Source organism: Lissotriton helveticus, chromosome 1_1 (genome assembly GCF_964261635.1).
Source record: "Lissotriton helveticus chromosome 1_1, aLisHel1.1, whole genome shotgun sequence".
NCBI classification, from domain to species: domain Eukaryota; kingdom Metazoa; phylum Chordata; class Amphibia; order Caudata; family Salamandridae; genus Lissotriton; species Lissotriton helveticus.
Window position 1 is genome coordinate 1,264,354,273 of NC_136057.1, and position 21,037 is coordinate 1,264,375,309.

A 21,037-nucleotide genomic window follows, 5' to 3' on the forward strand; every position below is an offset into this window, starting at 1 on the left:
GCCTCTTCTTTGACGTTGCTAATCGCCTGTCCTTCTCCTCAGGTCTCAATGTATACATTGCTGCTTGCTGCCGACCTGGGGGAAGACCCCATGTACAGTTGTATATCTACCCCGCTCTATCTCCAAAACCCCCCAACTCCCAAACACAACCCCCCTTACAGATCCTGACCACACAATTTGTTTCTATGAGGAGGGGCTAGCTTTCATGAGCATAATCTTTGTTTTCAAAACATTTTTGGAAATTCCTTTTCCCTACAGTAATTCACAAAACTATCAATCACTTGGTTCATTGAGTTTGCTGTCAAAGATGAACCTCCTCAGTCACGGCAGACCATGTAGAGCTCCCATCCTGCTCTGTGGTTGAGTTTGCTTCTGAGGAGGCAGCAGCAAGATGGCTGGCGCTAGCGCAGCTCAAACATCACTGAAACAGGAACCAGCACTGATATGGACCGACTATGGGGTAAGCAGAGGAGCTGCTTTTCACAGCGAGTAGCACGATATAACATCCTAGCATTTCTTACTCAATGGAAGCCTGTAAAGAAATCTAGTGTGTCCAGTAACAGCCTTTTAAGACCGGCTGCATTTTAAATGCCCCACTCTTATTGTCACATAGTGCTGGTTTCGGGTGACGCCGGTTGGGGAGGTGGAGGAGAGTGGGATCGCTCTTTTCCCCATACTGACGAATGCTTTATGCCACCCACGTCCATCGCATTTGCGATACCCGTGTTACAGCACCGAGGATAGTGAACTGCCTCGGGCTGCTGATTTGATCTGTGGGTGCTGCTTCCAGAGGACAACACATGGGGCCACTGGATAGATGGGGGCCTCTGAAGGTAGGCTTTGCTTTCAAGAAAGGGACTGACCAGGCAAGGCGGACAAAGTCGAATCTGCCCTTCCACTGTCTGGCATGCATTAGAGATAAGTTCTCCCACCTACCCCTCAAGGTGCTTTAAGAAAGTAGCCATACATTCCAAGCGTATGCAACACAGGGAAGATAGATATCAAGTCGAAAAACCTCTGCGTGATTTAACCAAGACTGGTGACCTCGTTAACCACACTGGGAGGTGCAATAACGCAACTACACTTAGTTATCTGAAATAGTTAAATGGAGATGGGGTTGAAGCAGCATTAGGAACGTCTTTAGGTCCCGTCTCCGGTGGAGGAATAGCAGGGGGAAATGCGGAAGCGGTCAGTGCTGCATAGATGTGGCTTCCCTGCAAAATCCCAGAAAAAGAGAGGGGTCCTTTTAATACCAAAAAGGTAGGGCACCCAATAGACCACAGTCAAGAAAACAGTCCCCTTTGGGTAGCTCAATCATATAGCTCTTATACTCATCCAAATGAATTATCTCACTGAAACATATATAAAGCTAATTCTATATATAATATAATTACATGTTTTTCCTAGTGTATTTTGAAAAGATTTGCTACTATTTGAGCAGTTTTCATTTTTTTTAAATATACGAATGAATTCTTTTTTACAATGTTATGTGTTGCAATGTGCTTTTAATTGATGTATAATAAACTACCCAAAGATTTACTGACCCGTATTGAGTTTACTGTTTTTGAGATTTGTAGAATTACCTTTATTTATGTTTTGGTGATATAATTCATTTGCATGAGTATGAGAGCTATATGATTGAGCTACCCAAAGGGGACTGTTTTCTTGACTGTGTTCCCTGAAAAATCTCCTGCGTGCCCCACAGTTTCTTGGAGGCCCTAAGCAGCAACCAATTAGCAAACTCAACTGCTCTCCAATTAAACTTATCTTGAGAGACTCTTCAATGAGAAACCGAACTCTCAAAAATCCTAAAGGAGAAAAGGGGCGCAATCAGCTGGTGAAAGACCAAATTGGCAAAACTCGGTCGCAGGCGGCAACTCAGCAGGCCAGCTTCCCTGACATGTCGTGGGCCAACCCACCTCAGAATATTGGGGACATAATGGACTCTTCATCAAGTTCTGACGACATCTCTCCCTCCGGCATATGCACAGTAGACCTCTTTGCGGGCCAGCCCAAAGCTATGCTAGAGGATCCACTAGCAGGGAAAGAGAAACTGATATATCTTCTGTTTATATTTGGGGGCTCTTAAGTGGGGTCAGAAAGAGAATGTGATGGACCAGACTCAAGCAAATGCAGGTCAGGAGAGCACAAATTTGGCAGTCGCTAAATTAGATGATGGATCGTCTATGTATATGAGTACCAGCCAACTTGGGAGTCTGGTCAATACGATACCTAATCCACACTAGCTACCCTCCATCGAAACACTGTTGAACCAGATCTTAAGTGAACTCCGCAAAATGAAGCTGTCTGAACAAGATGCCCATTGAACAACCAATGCGCATCTGGGTCAGATTAAGGACAGTATTCAGCAACTCTCTTCTCATATAACCCAGGTGAATCTGAGGGTATCTACCCTGGAGGATACAAGCAATAAACAAGAAGGGGCCTATGTGATAATCCAAGTAGAGTTGGATGACTCCAATTCAAACTGAACGATGTCGGAAACAGAGCCCGACATACCAATCAAAGGTTCGTAGGCATACTGGAGGATCAGGAAGCAGGTCAATCTGTTACAAAGCTTATTTTGGATCTGATCTTTAAGCATGTTCTTCCAGACAAATCAGCAGGGGCGGGGGAGACCTAACTATCGCCCCGGCTCATCGGGTCTCAGCAGTTCGATCTACCAATGCGAAATATCCTCAAACGATCCGGGTCAACTTTGGTGATGTATGGATTAAAGAACAGGTCCTGTCCCAGGCAATCAAGAATAAATCCTGTACTACCACATACAACTTCTCCTTTTCCATATTTTTAGACCCGTCGATCCTGGCGGCACAGAGGCGTCGAGAGTTTGTGAGACTAATTGACTAATTCAAACATATAGGAGCCCCAGCTGGTATTAGCCAACAATCCAAGCTAGAAGTCTTTTTAACAGCCGGACTCGCGTATTTCTATCGGTCGACCAGGCAAAAAAGTTTCTGATATTCAATCAGGGAGGAAGGGGGGGATGCAGAGGCAGCAACCTTTGAAGATAAGACTTTTGAATTGCCCGTGAATTGAGATAATTGGCAAAGTAGTATTTTGTGTTTTTTCATAGCAGGCACCATAGAGTTACATGTTACAGTAACTAGCACCGGTTTAAATTCTCAATATTATGGCTTCTTATTGCTTCCCTCGGGAAACGGCACAAAGAGTGCCATACCAAGGCACTCGCATGGGGGAAAGGAAGGGAGATGGGGTGGGGTCAGCACCCGGGAGAGAGCCCATAACAGGTAGGGCTCCAGGAGTGGTAGCGAGGCCGAGGTGGGTCACTTGGGGGAAAACACAGGTAGAAAAGATGGGACGGAAAGGGGCACTATTTTTGGGTTTTTAGGCTTATGCACCTCACATTTTTTTTTGTAAAAGGCTGAATCCTCTAAAGGGAGCTGGGAGGCAAAGCTTTAGTAGTGGGACAGCCAAGAGGGCTAAATGACTTAAAAAGCTCCTAGCGGGGGATAGACAATTCATTAGGATAGCTTCATGCAATATCAATTGGGTAAGCAATTAAATCAAGTTCAAATCTGCACTTCTGTAAGCCCGTGCAAATAATTCTACTTCAGCAAACCCACCTCAAGGTACAATCTGCACCTCTTAAAATGGCAAGCTTCATTTCCCAAGATTTTTTCGCATCTGCCAGGGCGGCAGATAGGGTGTGGCATTTTTTATTACACTTAACTGTTTGGGTGAAGTCTATCAGGGCACAAGAGATCCTAGGAGAAGGTTGATTATAGTAAGTATGAAAGTTGAAAATCAGACCTTCCACATGGGTAGCTTTTACGACCCAATAGAAGATGACACAGCCACTCTCGAAGAACTCTATAATGCACTCCACCCACTTTCAGGCTTATTGGTGCTAGGGTGGGACTTTAATATTTTACAGGACTGAACTGAACTCTTCTCGTAAGAATAAAGCCCAAAATAAACCTAGGGCTTGTAAATTACTGGCTAAAATGGGTAGAGATCTCGCCTTGGTGGATCCCTAGAAAATACAGGATCCCAAAAGTTCAGGAGTACACCTGCTTTTCCAAAAGGTTGAATACAGGCTGAAGGATTACTTTTTCTTAATTTCACACCAATGGGTTAGAGGGAAATCATTCATTCTCACAAACCCTTTCTCAGACCATTCTGTTCTGGTGAGAGAACTAAGGGCAAACATCAATCAGGCTGGGCATCCAGAATGGGCGCTAGATAAGGCTTATTAATAGATGATGGGTGGGTTGCGGTTATGCGAGCTAATTTTACGGATTTCATAGAGAGGAATACAGGCTTGGCATCTACAGTTTCCATCTGGGAGGCATGCAGGGCTTTCATCGGGGGTAAGCAATTTCCAATAAAGCCAACCTATCTACACTAAAGTGGGAAAGGCACTGGCGCTCCAGCGAGATTTAGACTAAGCAACACAGATGCACTTAACATATAACTCCCAGGTGACCGAGCCCAGACTGAGGGACGCTAGACAGCGACTAAAGAAGCATTATGAGTCCCAGAAAATAGTTAATCAGAACAAATACTTTCAACAATTTTATGAGGAGTTCGAGCATGCTGAGAGAATTTCTGGCTCCATCAGTTAAGAATCGATGCAATAATGCATCCATTAAATCAATTTATGACGAAGACAGGGACCAAATGGAGGAGCTAGATAGGGTCTTCTTTAGGTACTGTACAAAGTTGTATGCCTTCCCATCTCTTGTCCCCCCCACCCCCAAAAAAAACAGACCTACCTACCCTTAGTAGAGAACAGCAGACTCAAGCGGTGGTCCCTATTATGATTGCTGAAATACAGGAAGCCATTAAAGTTTCACCCAACGGGAAAACCTGTGGGAGCGATGGATTGCTGTTAGAGTTACACAAAACATTTGCGGCCCAAGTAGTGACATTTTTGGCCAACCTATTAAATGAAATACTGGAGGGAAGCCAGATTCCTGTGGCTGTAATAGTTAGGTTTTTGAAAAAAAATAAACAGTCCAAAATGCCAGGCTCATATTGCCCCATTAGTTTGCTGAATAAATATTATAAGTTGTTTACTAAGATCATGGCCTCTAGTATTACTACCCTAGTGCAAGAAATTATTCATAGAGATCAGTGTGGCTTCCTACCGGGGAGAACTATTGCAAATAATGCCAACTTCTTGATATCAGCTATCGATAACTATTGCAAATAATGCCAACTTCTTGATATCAGCTATCGATAATGTTGCAAATAATAACGTAAAAGCAGTGATCATTATGATAGACATGAAAAAAGCTCTCGACTTAGTCCAATGGGAGATTTATTTGTCATTTTACTTCGGTTTCATTTTTTCGCTAAATTGGTGAAGCTTTTGCAGAATTTATATAAGGCAGAAGCAAAGGTCATCATAAATTCTCATATGGCGGGAGCGCGGGCTTTTAAAATAGGTGTGGCACTCGGCAGGGCTGTCTCATATGTCCAGTGCTGTTCGCACTCTCTTTAACATACCATTGGCTTCACTTCTGCGTCAAGACTTTCAGATTAGGGCTTTACTGCCAGGGGCACCCAAACTCAAATTGTTTGCAGATGATCTGATTCTCTACTTGGCAGGAGAAGATCAAAACATTGCGAGAGCATTTGCCAGAGCCAAAACGGTCTCAATTTTAGGGGGTATATAATTAATCATATAAAGTCTGAAGTGCTTTTTTTCAGATGCCTGGAGCAAGTACTTCCTATTGATATGCGTTCTCAATTTCAAAGGGTGGGTTCATTTAGATATTTAGGCATCTTTGTTTCCCATGATAACTCGCAACTCTATTAACTTACGTGCCAACTCTTCTCAAGGCCAAGAATTTACTATGACCATGGCAGTCTTTCCTGTTCTCAATTATTGGTCGGATCGCATTAGTTAAGATGATGGTTCTTTCTCTTTTCTTTTATGTATTCTCAAACGTAATAATTAAGGTTCCTCAAAGATATTTTAGTGAAATCGACCAGGCATTTGCACCAATTTGTGTGGTCCGGAAACCCACACCAAATTGGAAACTCTGCAATTGCTAATAGATGATGAGGGACTGTACATAATCCTTTTTAGGTTTTGCCAAATAAGGGATTAGTTTCGATTTTCTCCTTTCCACCCCGAAATTCCGATTGGCGATTGTAACTTGCTGGGTCTGCAGCTTGACAATAGGAGCATTAAAAACTGGGATAAGGTCAGCATCTGCTGATTGAAAGAAATGTTGTTGAATGGGGCCATGAAGATTTGGGACCAGTGCAAATGGGTAAGTCACAGTTCCCCTCTTTCTTATTTTTGCCCTTTCTTCAACTTCGCCAATTTATACTAATGATGCAACATTTAGGAGATACATTAGCCACCTTGATCAGCTAGGCTCATTATTTGAGTGGAGTAAGGGGAGTGGGCAATTGGTATTGAATATTTCAGCAAAAGCTCCACGTTCAAATTATTCCTTTAGTTTTGTAAAGAATTCAGGCTTCCACTGGTTGTAAAGTAGAAGCAGGCTCTTGGAAATCGTCCACTGGTTGTAAAATAGAAGCAGGCTCTTGGAAATCTTACGAGTGGGCACATGAAACCATCAGAGGGGCTAATTTTAAACGTAATCTCATTTACACAGAATGTTTCCTTCTGCTCCTGGGTCATTTTTTAGGTGCAGACATGATAAAGAGGATTGGGTACATGTATGTTTTACCTGTCCAGCTCTCACAGACTGGAAGCGAGTTTTGCAGTGGCTTAGCACCAAACCGCAGATCTCTCTAGCCGCTGACTCTCTAGGAGCCCTTTTTGGCATTAATATTACACTCAATCTACCAGACCGTCAGAAACGTACATTTTTATTGCATCGCTAGTCGCTACAAACTGGATTTTACAAATATGGAAATTGTTGGATGCTCTTTCCTTTGATTCATGGATTCACAAGATAAAGCAAGTGGAATCTAAAGAAAAGATATACTCTCACAAAATAGGGATCTCAGTGAAATTTCATAAAATTTGGGGCAGGGCCAACAGGTAGCCATCAAGGGGAAGGAATAGATGCAAAATGTATTTTGATTATTATGTTAGATTTTCTTTTAGGAATATGTATAAGAATTGGGGGATCTTGGGGAAGTTTTTAGAGGTTGACTCTTTGGACAATGAAGCCGTTTTCTCGATCAATTGGAATGTAATGTACTATTTCTACTTTCGATTAAAAATAAATATAATTATTTTTTAAAAAGAGTTTTCAGTCAAAGAGGTTAGGATAGCATCATTGGTAAAGAGCAATATAGGTATTTTCTCGTAAGCTATTTTTGTACATCGAGGTTGAGTTACCTCAAATCGGCAACATTGTTATTTAAAAGTAAGTTAAATAATACTGGGGCTAAACCACAACCTTAGAGGACACCCTCGTGGATATAGCAAGCCTATCACTATATTCCATTGAAGAGAACGCACATAACGGCCTCAGGCAGTTATTTCAGAGTGCTGTAACTCTCCTAACTCGTCCAGAATTTGTCAATACTCCTGTTTGGAGCAACATCAAAGAGTTCTTAATGTCTTGCCAATTTATATTACACTGCGCTTGCACCTATGGTTTAATGGCAGCTAGTGCAGTTATTTCCAGTCTCTTCTGTTCTTGTCATACCTGTGTAACTCTTATTGTGATCTCCTGTCCTGGATCATTCTTCACTGGTAACATTGCTGACTACACGCCCCTGCCTCCACGCAGGGCAGTAAGTTGGTGGGTATGCATTTCCAAGGTTCCCTTTGGAAGACACTGCAATCTGCTTTAGGAGAGAGCCATGTACAGTGACATGGATGGGGATCCAACAAACCAGGAAGCCAGAGTCAATATTCTAGGAGTGGCAGTGTAGTACTCTCTCTATAGCTTGCAGAAGACAAGGAGGATATGAGGAAAGGGGGCAAAACAACTCCAATGCCCAGCTCTGTCCCCAGAGCTAGGGCAGCAAATGCACAGTCATAACATTCCACTGTGGTTCATACGTAAAGAATATACGCAGACATTTGATTTGTTCAAAAACATTTTTTTCCATCTTCACAATTTAATTTTGGCAACAATATAGTTGAAGAGCTTTATAGATTACAGCATATGTTGTCAGAATATCCTTTAAAAGGATGCTCTTACAATTAAATTTGTATCACCAACAATTTAAAGGGCTATGTTATGTGACCTTCCTGAAAGCTCTACCACCATGCCTGTCATAATTTAGAATCTTACCTCTATAGGATATTAAAATTAGCTGCCTGAAAATATTTGTTGCTAAGAGGTGATTTCATGGTGTTCCTCTTTTTAGGGGTGAAAGAGTCGGTGCATGTGGAGGTTTGTTTCTAAGTGAGAGGATGGGCAGTAATAATTGTAGAGCATGAGACTCTGGTAATTCATTATGCCTGGTAGCTGAGATCTCATCTTCTGCAAGAGGGGGCCAGGAGTGATGAAAAGCTGTAGGTTTGTCTTGATTTTTGACTCTGGATGCATGAATGGCACTGTGTGGATGGATAAGATTAAAGTCTACTGAAAGAGATGGAGCTCACCTCTCTTGTGAAACCAAGAAATACATCCAGGACAAGAAAACGACAGGAAAACGATCCCATCTATGTGCATTGATCCTGGAACAAGAAGTAGGCGATTAAGGATTCTTAAAGAAAATGGAATCTGAGAACTAAGAATCTAAGTATTGTGAATACCAGGAGCAATGTCTAGTGGGAAATTGGGAAACATTGGGACATGCATATCCTATTCAGAGTGCCAGTGGGGCAGAAAATACAAAACGCTAAAACAGTGAGCTAGAAAAAATCTAACACATGTAAAATTGAACACTGAACTTCAGCATATTAGTAACTGGGCGGTTGAGAGTTCAGTCTCATGTGCAAGGCAAAGGAAACACCTTTCAGAATTGTCTCAACCTGTCAGTTTACAGGACAAGGAACCAAGTACTGCAGACAAGAAGAGCTTGGTCTCTAAAAAAAACGCTGCACTAAAACGACACTAACATGCAGTCACATCAAACTAGTCGTTTTACTTCTTTAAGGGCTCATTAGCCCAAACAGAATAACAGATAAAACCACCATGGATAACTTGTTGTTTTGGTTTTACATCCCTCCACCCAAACCAACTCGGAAGCACCTCCACAGAGACAACAAATGAGTCATGTCCCATACAAGCAGCTTTGGTTGGCTGACTATGAAAGTCTCCATTTCTAGCTCCAGCAATGATTGGAGATCCCTCAAAAGACAAACCCCACACTCACTAGTCTAAGAGAACGTTGACTTTGTTTGAGAAATCTACAAATCAAACACTTAAGTCTGCCCACCTGAAGCGTCACAAAGCCAAGTAAATGCACAAGGTTTCTTCTAAAATATAAAAACATTTAACATAACATGTTTTAGACCTGAACATTGCAGTGGCCTGTGATAATGTTACAGGTGGCTTTCGTTGTGTGAACTAGAATGTTAAGTGACCCCTTGTTATTGGAAAACATTGTTCATGGATTTAAATTCAACATAGTGTTCCTGGTTGTGTCTCTTATACATGTGTCTGGCGTGTTGTGTGCAACTTAACAGAATTATGTTTGGAGAAGTTGTCCTTTCTGAAGTTAGCCCACATACCATCTTGTGCATAAACTTAAATCTGTCCTTGCATAATCAGTGGTGCTTGATATGCCATCAAATCCCTTCAGGTGTGGCCTGATTTTGCAGGTGTGAGGAAAAAAGTAGTATGGAGCAGGTAAACACCAAAGGGGTAAGAATAGGTACTAGAGAATTTCAAGTGTTACCGCCGTGGATTCATAGAGTCCTTTTAAAGCCAATGGTTTCCAGTCTGTTCAGTTTTGCACACTAACATTATCCTCGATTATTGTCCGTATTTTGTTCTAAATTACCTTTGGTGACTGCTGTGACAGTAAAAGAGATCATGAGAAGGAAAAAAATGCACTGACTGAAAGGTCTTTCCGAACAGTCGCCAGCAGTCATTTTAAATTCTCCAGATTTCGATATCTTCTAGAATTATAATTGCTTGTTTAAGATGATTTATATAGTGCGAACATGACCCACAGGTGTCAGAGCACTCAAAAGAGTAAGCACAACCAGATAACATGAGACACATAACAAGTACATAATAATGCATATTAACAATAAAAGAGTAAATGATATATAATGGGATTTCTAAGCAAATTAGCCACAAATATTAGAGTTATTTAATCGTAAATAATAATACAAGTAACAGAATATTAAAACATGTTAACAACACAATATCCAGTAGTATATGTGAACTCTAGGTTCTGAGGTAGAAGAGGGAGGGAGCACAGGATGTGGAGAAAGGCATAGTTTCCACTGAGGTAGTGATGACGGGGGAAGAGGTGTGGCGCCGCGGCCAGGGCGACTGACTCCGGAATCTGGGGTTCACGGTTCGATCCCCGGCACCGGCGGCAGATTAGCCCAGCACCATGTGACTCTGGGCAATAGCTTGCTTAATCTTCCCGACGGCCCCCAGCGCCTAGAGACCCTAACGGGTGATTGTGCGCTTTAGAAAATGTGGATATGTGGATGACCAGGTTACTTGGGGGTGTGGGATAGGGGTACCAGTGGCCTGATCCTCAGAGAGAGAAGAATTTGTTGGATAGATCATTTTTACTTCTTACCGGAAGAGGGATGTGTATGGGTTGCATCTGATCTCCTTGGTCAGAGAGTTCCAGATATTTGGGGCCATATCAGAGAAAGAACGGTTGTAGGTTTTCTTTTTCTATAGTTTTTGGGGCTTATGAAGTAGGGAGCTCGTGCTTCTGGAGGATCTATTTCCTCCTGATAGGGTCAGTTCCTGGGACAGGTAGGAGGTAGTATTGTGGTGCAGCGCTTTGTGGGTCATGCAAGCAATTTTGACATGCATCCTGGCCTCGAAGGGAAGCCAATTCATTGCACAAAAAGTCTGGGGTAATGTGATCCCGTTTTTTTAGAAACCTGTGATGAGCCTAGATGCAGCATTAAGGGTAGCCTTCAGAGGTGCAAGTGAAGTTTTCTGGTCCTCACAGGGGTAATGCTACATTAGTCAAGTCAAGTTTCGAGAGTACAAGTCCATGAGTTGCGTTGTGAGGTCGGCCATGATAAGGAAAGGTTTTATGTGTTTCCATACAGCCTTACTTTGGAAAGAGGACCAGGAACCTTCTACGTGACGCCTGGAAACAGCATCTGGGGAATGCTACCAGCATGCAACTAAGACCAAAGGCCTTAGAACTGTTAGTTCTCGGAAACAACATCTGCTCAGGAGTAGAGCTTTAGGGAGGGGGTTTGTGGTGTTACACCCCCTAATGTTTTTTAACATAAATAGTTGGATACAGGAGCTTTCAGTTGGGTATGGGAAGGTGTCGCTGGGATTTCACATGGGGTTTTTAAATACTCAGACAAAAACACATAGACTCGTTTCTGTTTTAAAGGTCTTAAAACATGGTTAGTTTACAAAATACTGTGTTTTAAGTACCCCCTCACAATCTAAACTCATTTCCCTTTCCACTGCCCCTTAAGCCCCCTTATATAATGATTAGTATAATATGACAGCGTAATTTTGGGAAAATCTGAAAGTTACACCACCCCAGACTTACTGACCCTGCATATGCTTTCTTCTTACAGACCTTTCCTAGGAGTTTGGTATGGAGCCATAGCTTTTAGCGGTTCTCTTTTGGGCATTTCAAACAGTTCAATGCGTCAGACTTGATAAAAAATGTCTCTTTAGTCACATACTGCTGAGGCAACTTTCAGGTGAACTTCTAATTGCTTAAATTCTATTATGTTTTGGCATGGTTAACCATAATGTCACGGATATACCTTTATATACTTTTTAGAGGTGTTTTTTTAGAATTTTTGGTATGGGTTTTCTCTTGTGCAAATTAATGAATTTGCCTCCGCATGAGCGTGATTGGGAGTAATGATATAGCGTTTTGCATTTTTTTTATGTAGAGACTGAATTGGTTTAGGGAAAATAGTGCATGCTCGTATTTTAAACAGTTTTACTACCTGTTTTTGTTTTTAGTGAGTGCTGTGCTTTTAACCAATATCTAAATTGTGCAGTGACGATAAATTAACATGATTTGACTTTTCTACTCGGACATTTCCTGGCTGTGTTCGACTACTGGTGATTATGTCAAGTGTCCACTCTTGGCTTTACTACCCAATGTTAGCTGCATTCTTTTCTTTTCAATTGTTTCTATCTTTATAATGCTTCCTTTTGGTGCTATAATTGGACGACGTGCAAGAGCAGTGCTCTGAATATTTGGCTTAACTAATGAGTCGCACCAAACTATTCTTGAATAGAAAACAGCATAAACGGACTTCCATTAAATATGTTTTTATGATCATTTATGTATAGCATACAGATTTCTCGAGCTGCCACGATCGGGCCACTTCAGCCTCTGTGCTGCCATACATAGATAGATGGGCGATGGCTTCGCATTCTTCTCTGCATTAAGTCAGTGGGTCTTGCTAGTTAAAGTGAGACTATGCACAACAACCTATTTGGCCTCGGTTCACTTGCTGCTTCCGCCACCTATGAAGAATAAATCTACTCCTCGTGTATGACGCGGCGAAAATGTCAGGAAACATGAAACATGTAGAAGGGATTCCCTGAAAGCAAGACTGAAGAAGTTTCTGTTTTCATTAATCGTCTAGGAACCTACATAGATTTTCCACTATTGGAGAACTCGGAGTAGTGCTAAAACATTGAGTCATGATGTCCAGTCAGCACTAAATATGTTCACCTACTTTTGAGGCTTGCTCACAAACGCTGTTTACTGGTGATTTCGTATATGCCACTATTGCATCGATTTCAGGGCTATACAGTGAATGGTGAATGATGCTGATGGAGGAGGGGGACAAGCTATATACCATGACCAAATGTCTGTCATAATGCTTGTTCACGCCTTTGTGTTTAAGTTGTTTCTTTCCAAAAATATGGTTGAAAAGTGTGCTTTTGGATGCCTTTCTGAACCTGAAGTGGTCCTGTTCTTACCTCAATCCATGGTTATGTTATATTTTTGCCTCTGGTCCCAAAATCCTTAGGGTTCGTCCTAGCACCACGAGCATTTACCCTCAAAAGTGCCTTCAACAACTGGCCTAGTGGAATTATGTATAAAAGACTAATAACAAACCTTGCCTACTGTTCTCTTACCTTCCAAGGCACTTGTAATAATATTGCCACCGTTGTCCCATCCAGCGTATCTTTATTAAGGAATAACCTATTGATGATTGCAAAGCCATTGCTATTTAATAAATGAACATTGAAGCACACTGTCGTTTGGTGTATCTTTTTTATCAGGTGAGGTGGAATAAGATCATCTTTCCCTGTTTGGTACCAGGAAAGAATCTTTCAGAATTTCCAGATGACTTTGCACTTGGTTAAATGGCTATTGTTAACATATCTTTGAGGGAGGTGTGATACCCACAAAAAAGAAAAATGGTAGATATTTGGTCTTTCCTGAAAACGTTCATCTTAAATCAAGCAGAAGCCAATAGTCCGCAAGATTTTGGACAGAGTTGTTAGGCTGCAGCTCCAATATAACTTTGACCTGAATGGTTTACTAGGCCTGCATCATTTAAGTCTAGGACCCTGGCATAGGACTGAAACAGTAATTATTGGGGTAGCTGGTAGTCTTATAATACCATGAGAAATTCCATTCTTATCTACTTAGAAAATGCAGGAAAGTTGGACTGAAATGACCTGCAGTGGCTGGTTGGGGGAATGAAAGGGGGAGGGGTGTGATGTGTGTGTGTTTAATATCCTTAACAGTCACTACCTATTAGATTAATCTTTGGGGTCCCATGTGGCTTCTCACTTTCCAATTGTCTTTTTAATGTCTGAAGCATTTCATTAGACCAGCCTTTGAACCCTGTGGTGATGGCATTGAAATCGTCGTGGTTGTTGATGGATAGTCCAACCACTACAGTATTATTGTGGCTCATTTTCAAGTCATAGAGGCCTGTTTGACCCACAGGTAACTGCAGCTTATTATTTGAAAATACAGCTAGAGTTAACATTTCAATTATCACTAAGTTTTCTATGTAAATTATTTTGATTGGAAAGTCCTATTACCATACGGAATAAAGCATGCAGGTGCATATAGAATGAGAAATTGTCCATGACCCCCAAAGGAGTTGCAACAGGAAAAAAACGTTTTGAATCTATTTTAATTCGTGAATTTTCAGATAAACTGTGGCAAACCTCTATCATTAGGCATTTTGAAATGGATAAAACTATTAAAACTACCCCAGGCATTTGGATTACACTTATGTTTCCCAAGCAAAATGCCCACTGTGTTCCATTAAGGTTGAGGACAGAGTTACGCTTAAATTACTTACTTATGAATAATTGTATTAACTGTTTTGCTCTGTATACCTTCCATCATTAGTTCAGAAATTACACAGCAGTGTCCTTTACTTCTCAGAGACAAGTATTTTGATCCCAGCACATAGCAAACACTGTAGAAGGATACTCGGTGGTTTTTTCGAAGAGCCTTGTTTTCTAGAATAATTAGCCCATTTCTTTACACCTAGGATCCCTCTATCAAAATCTTTTCTTGGGATTGTTTGTTCTCGTTGCTTTTGAAGCTAGACTGCTAGCCCAGCATCTATATGCAGTGTTCTCTTGTATACTATTGAAGTGCATTAACTCACTTAAAGCAGCTGTTTGTGTTCTCGGAAAATATACTTCCCCATCTCATGAAGTATTTTCAATTGGATTTCCTTTCTATGTGACTGGATCATAATTTATTTTTCATGTGAATAGGTTAAAAAGGATTTTCATGCAGCCATGGATCTGATTCCTGGTAGCATTGATCCTCCATCTGGGATTTATTTCACAGAGTGAGGCTTCCTGTGCTTTGGGGATCTATTTAATAGATTATGTCTTTCTATGCATCAGAGATGTGTTTCACAACCTATTTCTTTCTGATTCTCGAGTTGTACTTCATAGTGTAAATCTTTCTGTGCAATGTGCTGTAGTTCATAGCTTAGGCTTATCTTGCAGGAGCGATCTATTTCATAACATTGTTTTATGTGTGCAGCCGAGATCTATTTCAGAGCACAGGTGTTTCAATGCCTCAGTAGAGGTATCAGTAAAGTAGCTCAAAAAAGGCTGCTTAGATTCAAGAGCAGCCTCTTTTTCTGTTAAACATAGTAGAAGAGAAGAAGTTTCTATGATGTGACTTCTAAGACATGCTATTTGAATGATTCTTGCAATTCTTGCACTAGTCTTCTTCGACCTCTTGTGTCATAAAGTCCCATACTTTCAAAGGATGTCTGTGAAAAGGGTAAGTTTATGACTGGCTTGTTTTACTTTCGTGTGTGAGATGTGTGCACCATACCAAGCCCTCGGGGTTATTTATAGATTTATAGCAAGTGATCATCTAGTACTGATTGAAGAACCATCTAAACTTATGGTGGGGCCTTTTCCCAGCCCCTTTCCCATCCTTTTCAATTTTTATGACAAATTATATAAGTTATGCATGGGCAGCTGAACCTGGGTACCCACGGTCATTTGAACAAATGCGTCATCCCAGTATACTGCACTCTGAACCATTCATTTACACTTTTGTTGCTTTACTTATTTAAAGATCTTGGAAAGTGTCTATTTGTGCCTACTTTGTAGGTATTTTACTTTTAATGATGATATCAAACATAATACCCTTTTATGCCCATGGCCTTGGAGTGTTGCAATTGTATGTGATGTTGTCCGGGCATTACCTGGTAAATTTGAACACAACAGATGTATTGCTCAAAGTTAACAAACGTAGTGAAATTATTTTTCACTTTGTCAAGTATTGTACAACAAAGGGTCATGAAAACAGAGATGCTTTCCTCTTCTTTTGGAATTAGCGTGTCCCAAAGAACGTCCAGTAGGGCCAGATCTATACCACATTTACAGGATATCCACATGATAAATTTACATGCATTAGAACTAAATCTAATCGATCACATAATGATTGGTTGTCCTAAAAATCTTATTCTTGTAGATCTCTACTGAGCAGTCCTAACCTACAAGAAAACATTTTTGAAATTGATTAGGTTTGTATACAGTTTTTGTACAGCACACCTTCATCAGTTACTTGGTCTCTTAGAGCTTTGTCATAAAACAGCATGGAAAATTCTGTTTCAGAAGAGGTCAATTAATTTTATATAGTCCTTTGACGTTGCCAAGCAGCTGGACATTTGAGGACGTTCGACTCATTTTACTGTGTTTGAAGCAGCCTAATTTGCTTCCACCAGACATGTTATGTTACAGGAGATTAGGAACGCTGCATATTAGTGTGTACACATTCAGATCCTAAGACTGTTGCCTTGAGAAATCTTTCCTTTTCATTTTCTCATGATATCCCACTTGTGAGACTTTGTCAAATTCTGTAACTCAAGCAACAATGATTCTATTAAGTGCTTGTATTTTTATAGGACATGACCCTATTCTCAATTCAGTTTTTTTTCATATTTCCATTATGACTCGGACTAATTTTATAACTTAATTCTTAGAGATCGTTTTAGAAAACTGTAGTGGGTGGTGTACAGCAGGCCGATTAAACAGACACGTTGAAATATAGTGTTCAACTGGTCATTCTGCTTTATGAGGAATACTTGAAGACGTTTAAACGTCAGTGTGTTGTGATCTTTAATTAATGATATTGTGCATTAAGACTTAATTGCTCTCCCCAAGTTGGTTTCCAGTTTACTAGGTTTGCACCTTATGCATTAATTACCCATAGCAGAGGTCCACACCCCCCGGCACATCTTAAATTAGATAGCAGAACTGGGTAGTGAGTGTGAGTTTCAGAACTATGGCAGTCTTTGAGCAGTTATCAACCTAATCGTAGACAATATGCTCGGAGGAGGCCTATCACTGGTGACTCGCATACTATCGGCAGGAGACCTTAAGTAAATCATGCTTTAATTCAATCACAGAGGAGTTTCACCAAGTGGTGTCTCTTTCCCTTTGTGGTAAAGTGAAATGAGCTCACTCCTGGTAGTTCATACTGGTCCTGGGTTCTCGATGTTGATTTGACTTCACCTCAATCCATCAAAAGGGTGATTCCAGCCTCATAGTGCCTTGAAATGTAATTGTCCAGAGTGGTTCCTTTTAACAGCCACTCTGTCACAACCCAAAGAGCAGCAATCATCCAAGAAGCAAGTGCCTTTAGGGGCCCCTACTCCCGGCTACGGTAATCATTGCAAGGTTCTTTATCCATTACATCCACAAATTCAGTACAGTAAAAACTGCAGTTAGGAAAGTTAAATCTAGCTTCTTGGGTACAAGACTTCTGTACATTTCTCATTTTGTAATTTTCGAACATCAGATTTAAAACAAGTCTGAAAGCTTCAAAGACCGACCACAGTTCTGTTTTCTTTCTGTCTCTTTTCAAGTTTTCCAATTAACCAATTCTTGGCTGTGTTTTGCAGAACTCTTCTGCTATATCTTCACCTATGCATTTGAGGTCTTTCGCCCCTCCCAGGTCTACACTTTTTATTGGGCAGACTGCTCCTATGGTATTACTGGCCACGGCTGCAGCGCCAGTGGCCAGTAATATTCAACATTTCTCAATATACAAAACTTCAGGGTCCAGCTACAACACTTGCACCTGCCATCTCAGATGTTAGGTCTATATTTAGCACCTGTGGGGTCTTCACATTTATCCCATAGAAGGAATGTGCTAATTTTTTACGTAGATTCTGCTTACCCTGCAATCAGATTTATGAATTGTTATTTTTAACGTTTTTAAAGATCTGACTTAAGCCTGGGGTGCATTGTTTTGCATAAGTTAGTTGAATGCTCGTGCCTATTGCTGCATGGAGGTCTTAAAAACGTGGATGGGTGGTTACAAAGGGAGAAAGCACTTTGGAGTGGAGTGCAGAAGTAATGGGGCATCATCAGATGCAATGACTGCATCAAGTTTGCCAGCTTTAGAAGTTATACAGAGTGTAAAGCTTCCATATTTAATTTACTTTACGGTATTTCATTGCAGATTATTTGAAGAGTCAAGCTATCCATGTGATACAGATGTAGCCAGTAGAAATGGATCTAGAGTTTCTATTGGTACAGAAATGCTCAGTGTAAGATAAAGTAGAAAATGATTTTAGAGTATACGTGAAAGTGATGAAAATCCCACTTCATTTTTCTTCCTGGGCTTAGAACTTCTGTGACCAATTGGTTGCTACTGCAGGCGGTATGGGACAGGCTAGCGTTGGAGGGTTTGTTTGGGAGATAGTCATATTTAAGGGTGTGGATGACTTTGTGAATAATATGTAGAGATTTAAGTTGGATATTTGTTGGGAAGTGCCAGTAAGGTTTCACAGTCTATGGGTGATGCAAAGAATATTTGAGTGTGGAATTGTGAGTGCATTTTTTTGCTGGAGTCATTCCTGCAAAATAGAGCTGGATATCCGAGCTTGCCTCACAGCATTTCCCCTCTACTTGAGGCCAATATCTCTATCTCTTAGTTTACCCTACTGTCAGTTTTCCCCCTGTCAGCTCCACCTCCTAAAGGAGGTCCTTCTCAACCAAAAAATGATCAAGGAGGAGTAGTGTGATTAAGGGGAGTCTCCTCCAAATTACCGGAGGAAGCTAAGAACATCCCTTCTAATAAGAGCTGTAGGGCATTCGACATGAACACCGGAGAAACCTTTTTATTCCAGTTATTTTTCTCAAAGGTAATGCTAAAATATTACTTTTGACTGCTTTTAGATTTGGTGTCAATAGTTTTTTCATATTTGAATGAAACCTAGAGAAGCCTTTTGTGGATCTTCCTATTTGAGTTATTGACACTCCGTACAAGAAGAACGAATTAGTCATATTAATCTTTCTCTACAACCTTGTGTAGTTTGGGAGGTAGTCTACGATGGGGTAAAAGCCACTTCCACCAATGCATGGTTCAAACTGTTGCAATATAATGTGATTCACCATTCATATCTTGCTCCCAGTAGATTACACGCCATGAACTTGGAGCGTTTAGCGGATTGCTCCCACCATTGGGGCAGGCTGTCAATTTCTTACATATACTATGGAGATGCCCGAACATAGATTAATACTGGCATTCAGTGTGTTGACCAGACTGAATGTGGCAACGGGGTGGGGGATCCCCAGAGAGCTGAGCCAATGCCTGTTGGGACATATTTCCTTTAGAAGAAAAAAATAAGCAGAAGATTCTTTGTCCTGGGGCTGACGTTAGCAAGGGTCTGGCCAGCAATGCTAGCAGAGCTAGAGGCACCACAAGATGAGCTTCCCCCATAAATCAGTGGTATACCAAAATGACAGTACAGGTATCATGGGGGTTCCTCTATGGGTTGAATCCTATTATTTCTTTCTATGCTTTGATACTAATGTAGATCATTGATCCACTGTAAACAAAAGTAAAAAACATTGTTATTTTCAACGCCAACAGCTTTTAACAAATGTGAGACCTATTACATTGCAAATGCTTGTAGTTATTACCAATAGAAAATTGGAAGTTTCATTCTTAAATGTATGGTTCATCCTTCCCAAAATCCTGGCTATAATGCACTCAATGGGTTTGATCTTTTAAATAGCCCAGCTCAGGCATTATTGTATGTTTTAGTAAGAATAGAGCACAACCCACCGATTTGGGATTGGAGGCTTTCATAATCAGTACAGATCCTTGCCATCTGGCCTAGCTCTGCCTCTGGCATGATGTTGGCCAAGGTGTTGTCAGCTATAATCACCCATCGGTGTCCCTGTCTGGACAGCTGGTTGATCAGCACTTCACCTCAGCCGAACACTCTGCCAGGTTTCCAGTTAGTGTAAACCTTTCTTTCTAATCTGGATTTATTACACTTTTTAGTGGAGAGTGATTCTATCTGAGAGGCTGTGTTTCACGGTAACGGTTCTGAATACCACCAACTGATTGCTTTAACAGGGGCTACAGTCTATCTTAAAGTACTCATTCTTCGTGGTTGATGGTGTGCGTTCATATAGTTTCTTGTTTTAGATTGCGAACAATAGACGCACAGACTCTGCTCTTTTCTTATTGAAATCAAGTAGTGTATCCAGAAGCTTTGGAAATGAAGATCCTTCTATGCAAGCTGCAGTTATCTCTGTCTTGCTCGCTCAGGAGCAGTACTCCTTTAGATTTACCCTTCAAGGGCCCTTTTTTCAAGGCAATCCTCATACCAAACTTCTCAGAGTATGATTGGGGAGTTCAGAGGTATTGCAACACACACTTGTTGAGCAAGAAGATAGTTGTTTTCCTGGCTCTAAAATACTTTCACCTTCAAGAGAAGATATGCTAATTTAGTCTGACCGTAGCACAGCCATGTGCCAACCGAATGTACACTTGACTCTCTGGTAACATAGAATTCAGGTGGGTTCTGTGCAACAGTACCTTTCTTGTTCTAGTTCACATTCAAGTATTAGATAATGTGGAAGTAGACCAGCTGAAGCAACTCCTTCTCTCTTTTCATAAATGAGAACATGCCTGTGAAGTATGTTAACAAATCTTCACTATGAGTGTTAGTCAAGTCCCTCCTTGGCCAGCTCCTCAGGGCAGGCGAAAGGCCAATACTACCTTTGGGATTCTTGTTGCACCACTATGTTGAGTAAAGCTCTTTACTCCTTTCATACTACACTGGTGGTTCAGAAAACATTGCAAACGTTTGAGAGCTTTTAAAACTCCTCTGTGATACGCAAAGCTCCAGCAATTCGTCACCATGACAGGTTCTCAAACGAGTTCATGCTCCTTTTCCCTGATTTGGTCATCCTGTGTCAAATGAGGGCGCCAGGTTTTCACCAGCACTGCTAACTTCAAAAGTTTGTATCAGGAGCATCTACCTTACTAATACATGACCCTATTCGAAGGTAGTGTGAAGTCGGAGTGCTTTAAGGAAGGAGCCCACCAGAAGATGATACAAGAGGGAATACACATTGTATTCCTTCTATGGCTTAAAAGAGCATATTATTTTTCTTGCTTCTAGTAGTGACACATTATGATGTATGTAGCAAGCAGGAATTTTGATGGATTCCTGAAAACATTACTTTTCGTCTATTGCAACATATCT

General features: G+C 41.0%; 2 protein-coding genes across 6 annotated transcripts in view; one reads left to right on the forward strand and one right to left on the reverse strand.

Moving 5' to 3' along the window:
- Window positions 1-21,037, forward strand: part of COG5 (component of oligomeric golgi complex 5) — a 1,467,851-nt gene that overhangs the window by 387,409 nt on the left and 1,059,405 nt on the right. The window lies entirely within an intron of this gene.
- GPR22 (G protein-coupled receptor 22) overlaps window positions 1-21,037 on the reverse strand; it is a 32,246-nt gene that overhangs the window by 4,414 nt on the left and 6,795 nt on the right. Inside the window, exon 1 of one of the 5 annotated variants that reach the window (XM_078680205.1) lies at window positions 8,537-8,956. The exons of the other annotated variants lie outside the window; for them this stretch is intronic. Within the exon in view, the coding sequence (XP_078536331.1) occupies window positions 8,537-8,562 (26 nt within the window). The 5' untranslated portion in view covers window positions 8,563-8,956. Of the gene's footprint in view, window positions 1-8,536; window positions 8,957-21,037 lie in introns of those variants that run through there. 5 annotated transcript variants of the gene reach the window in all.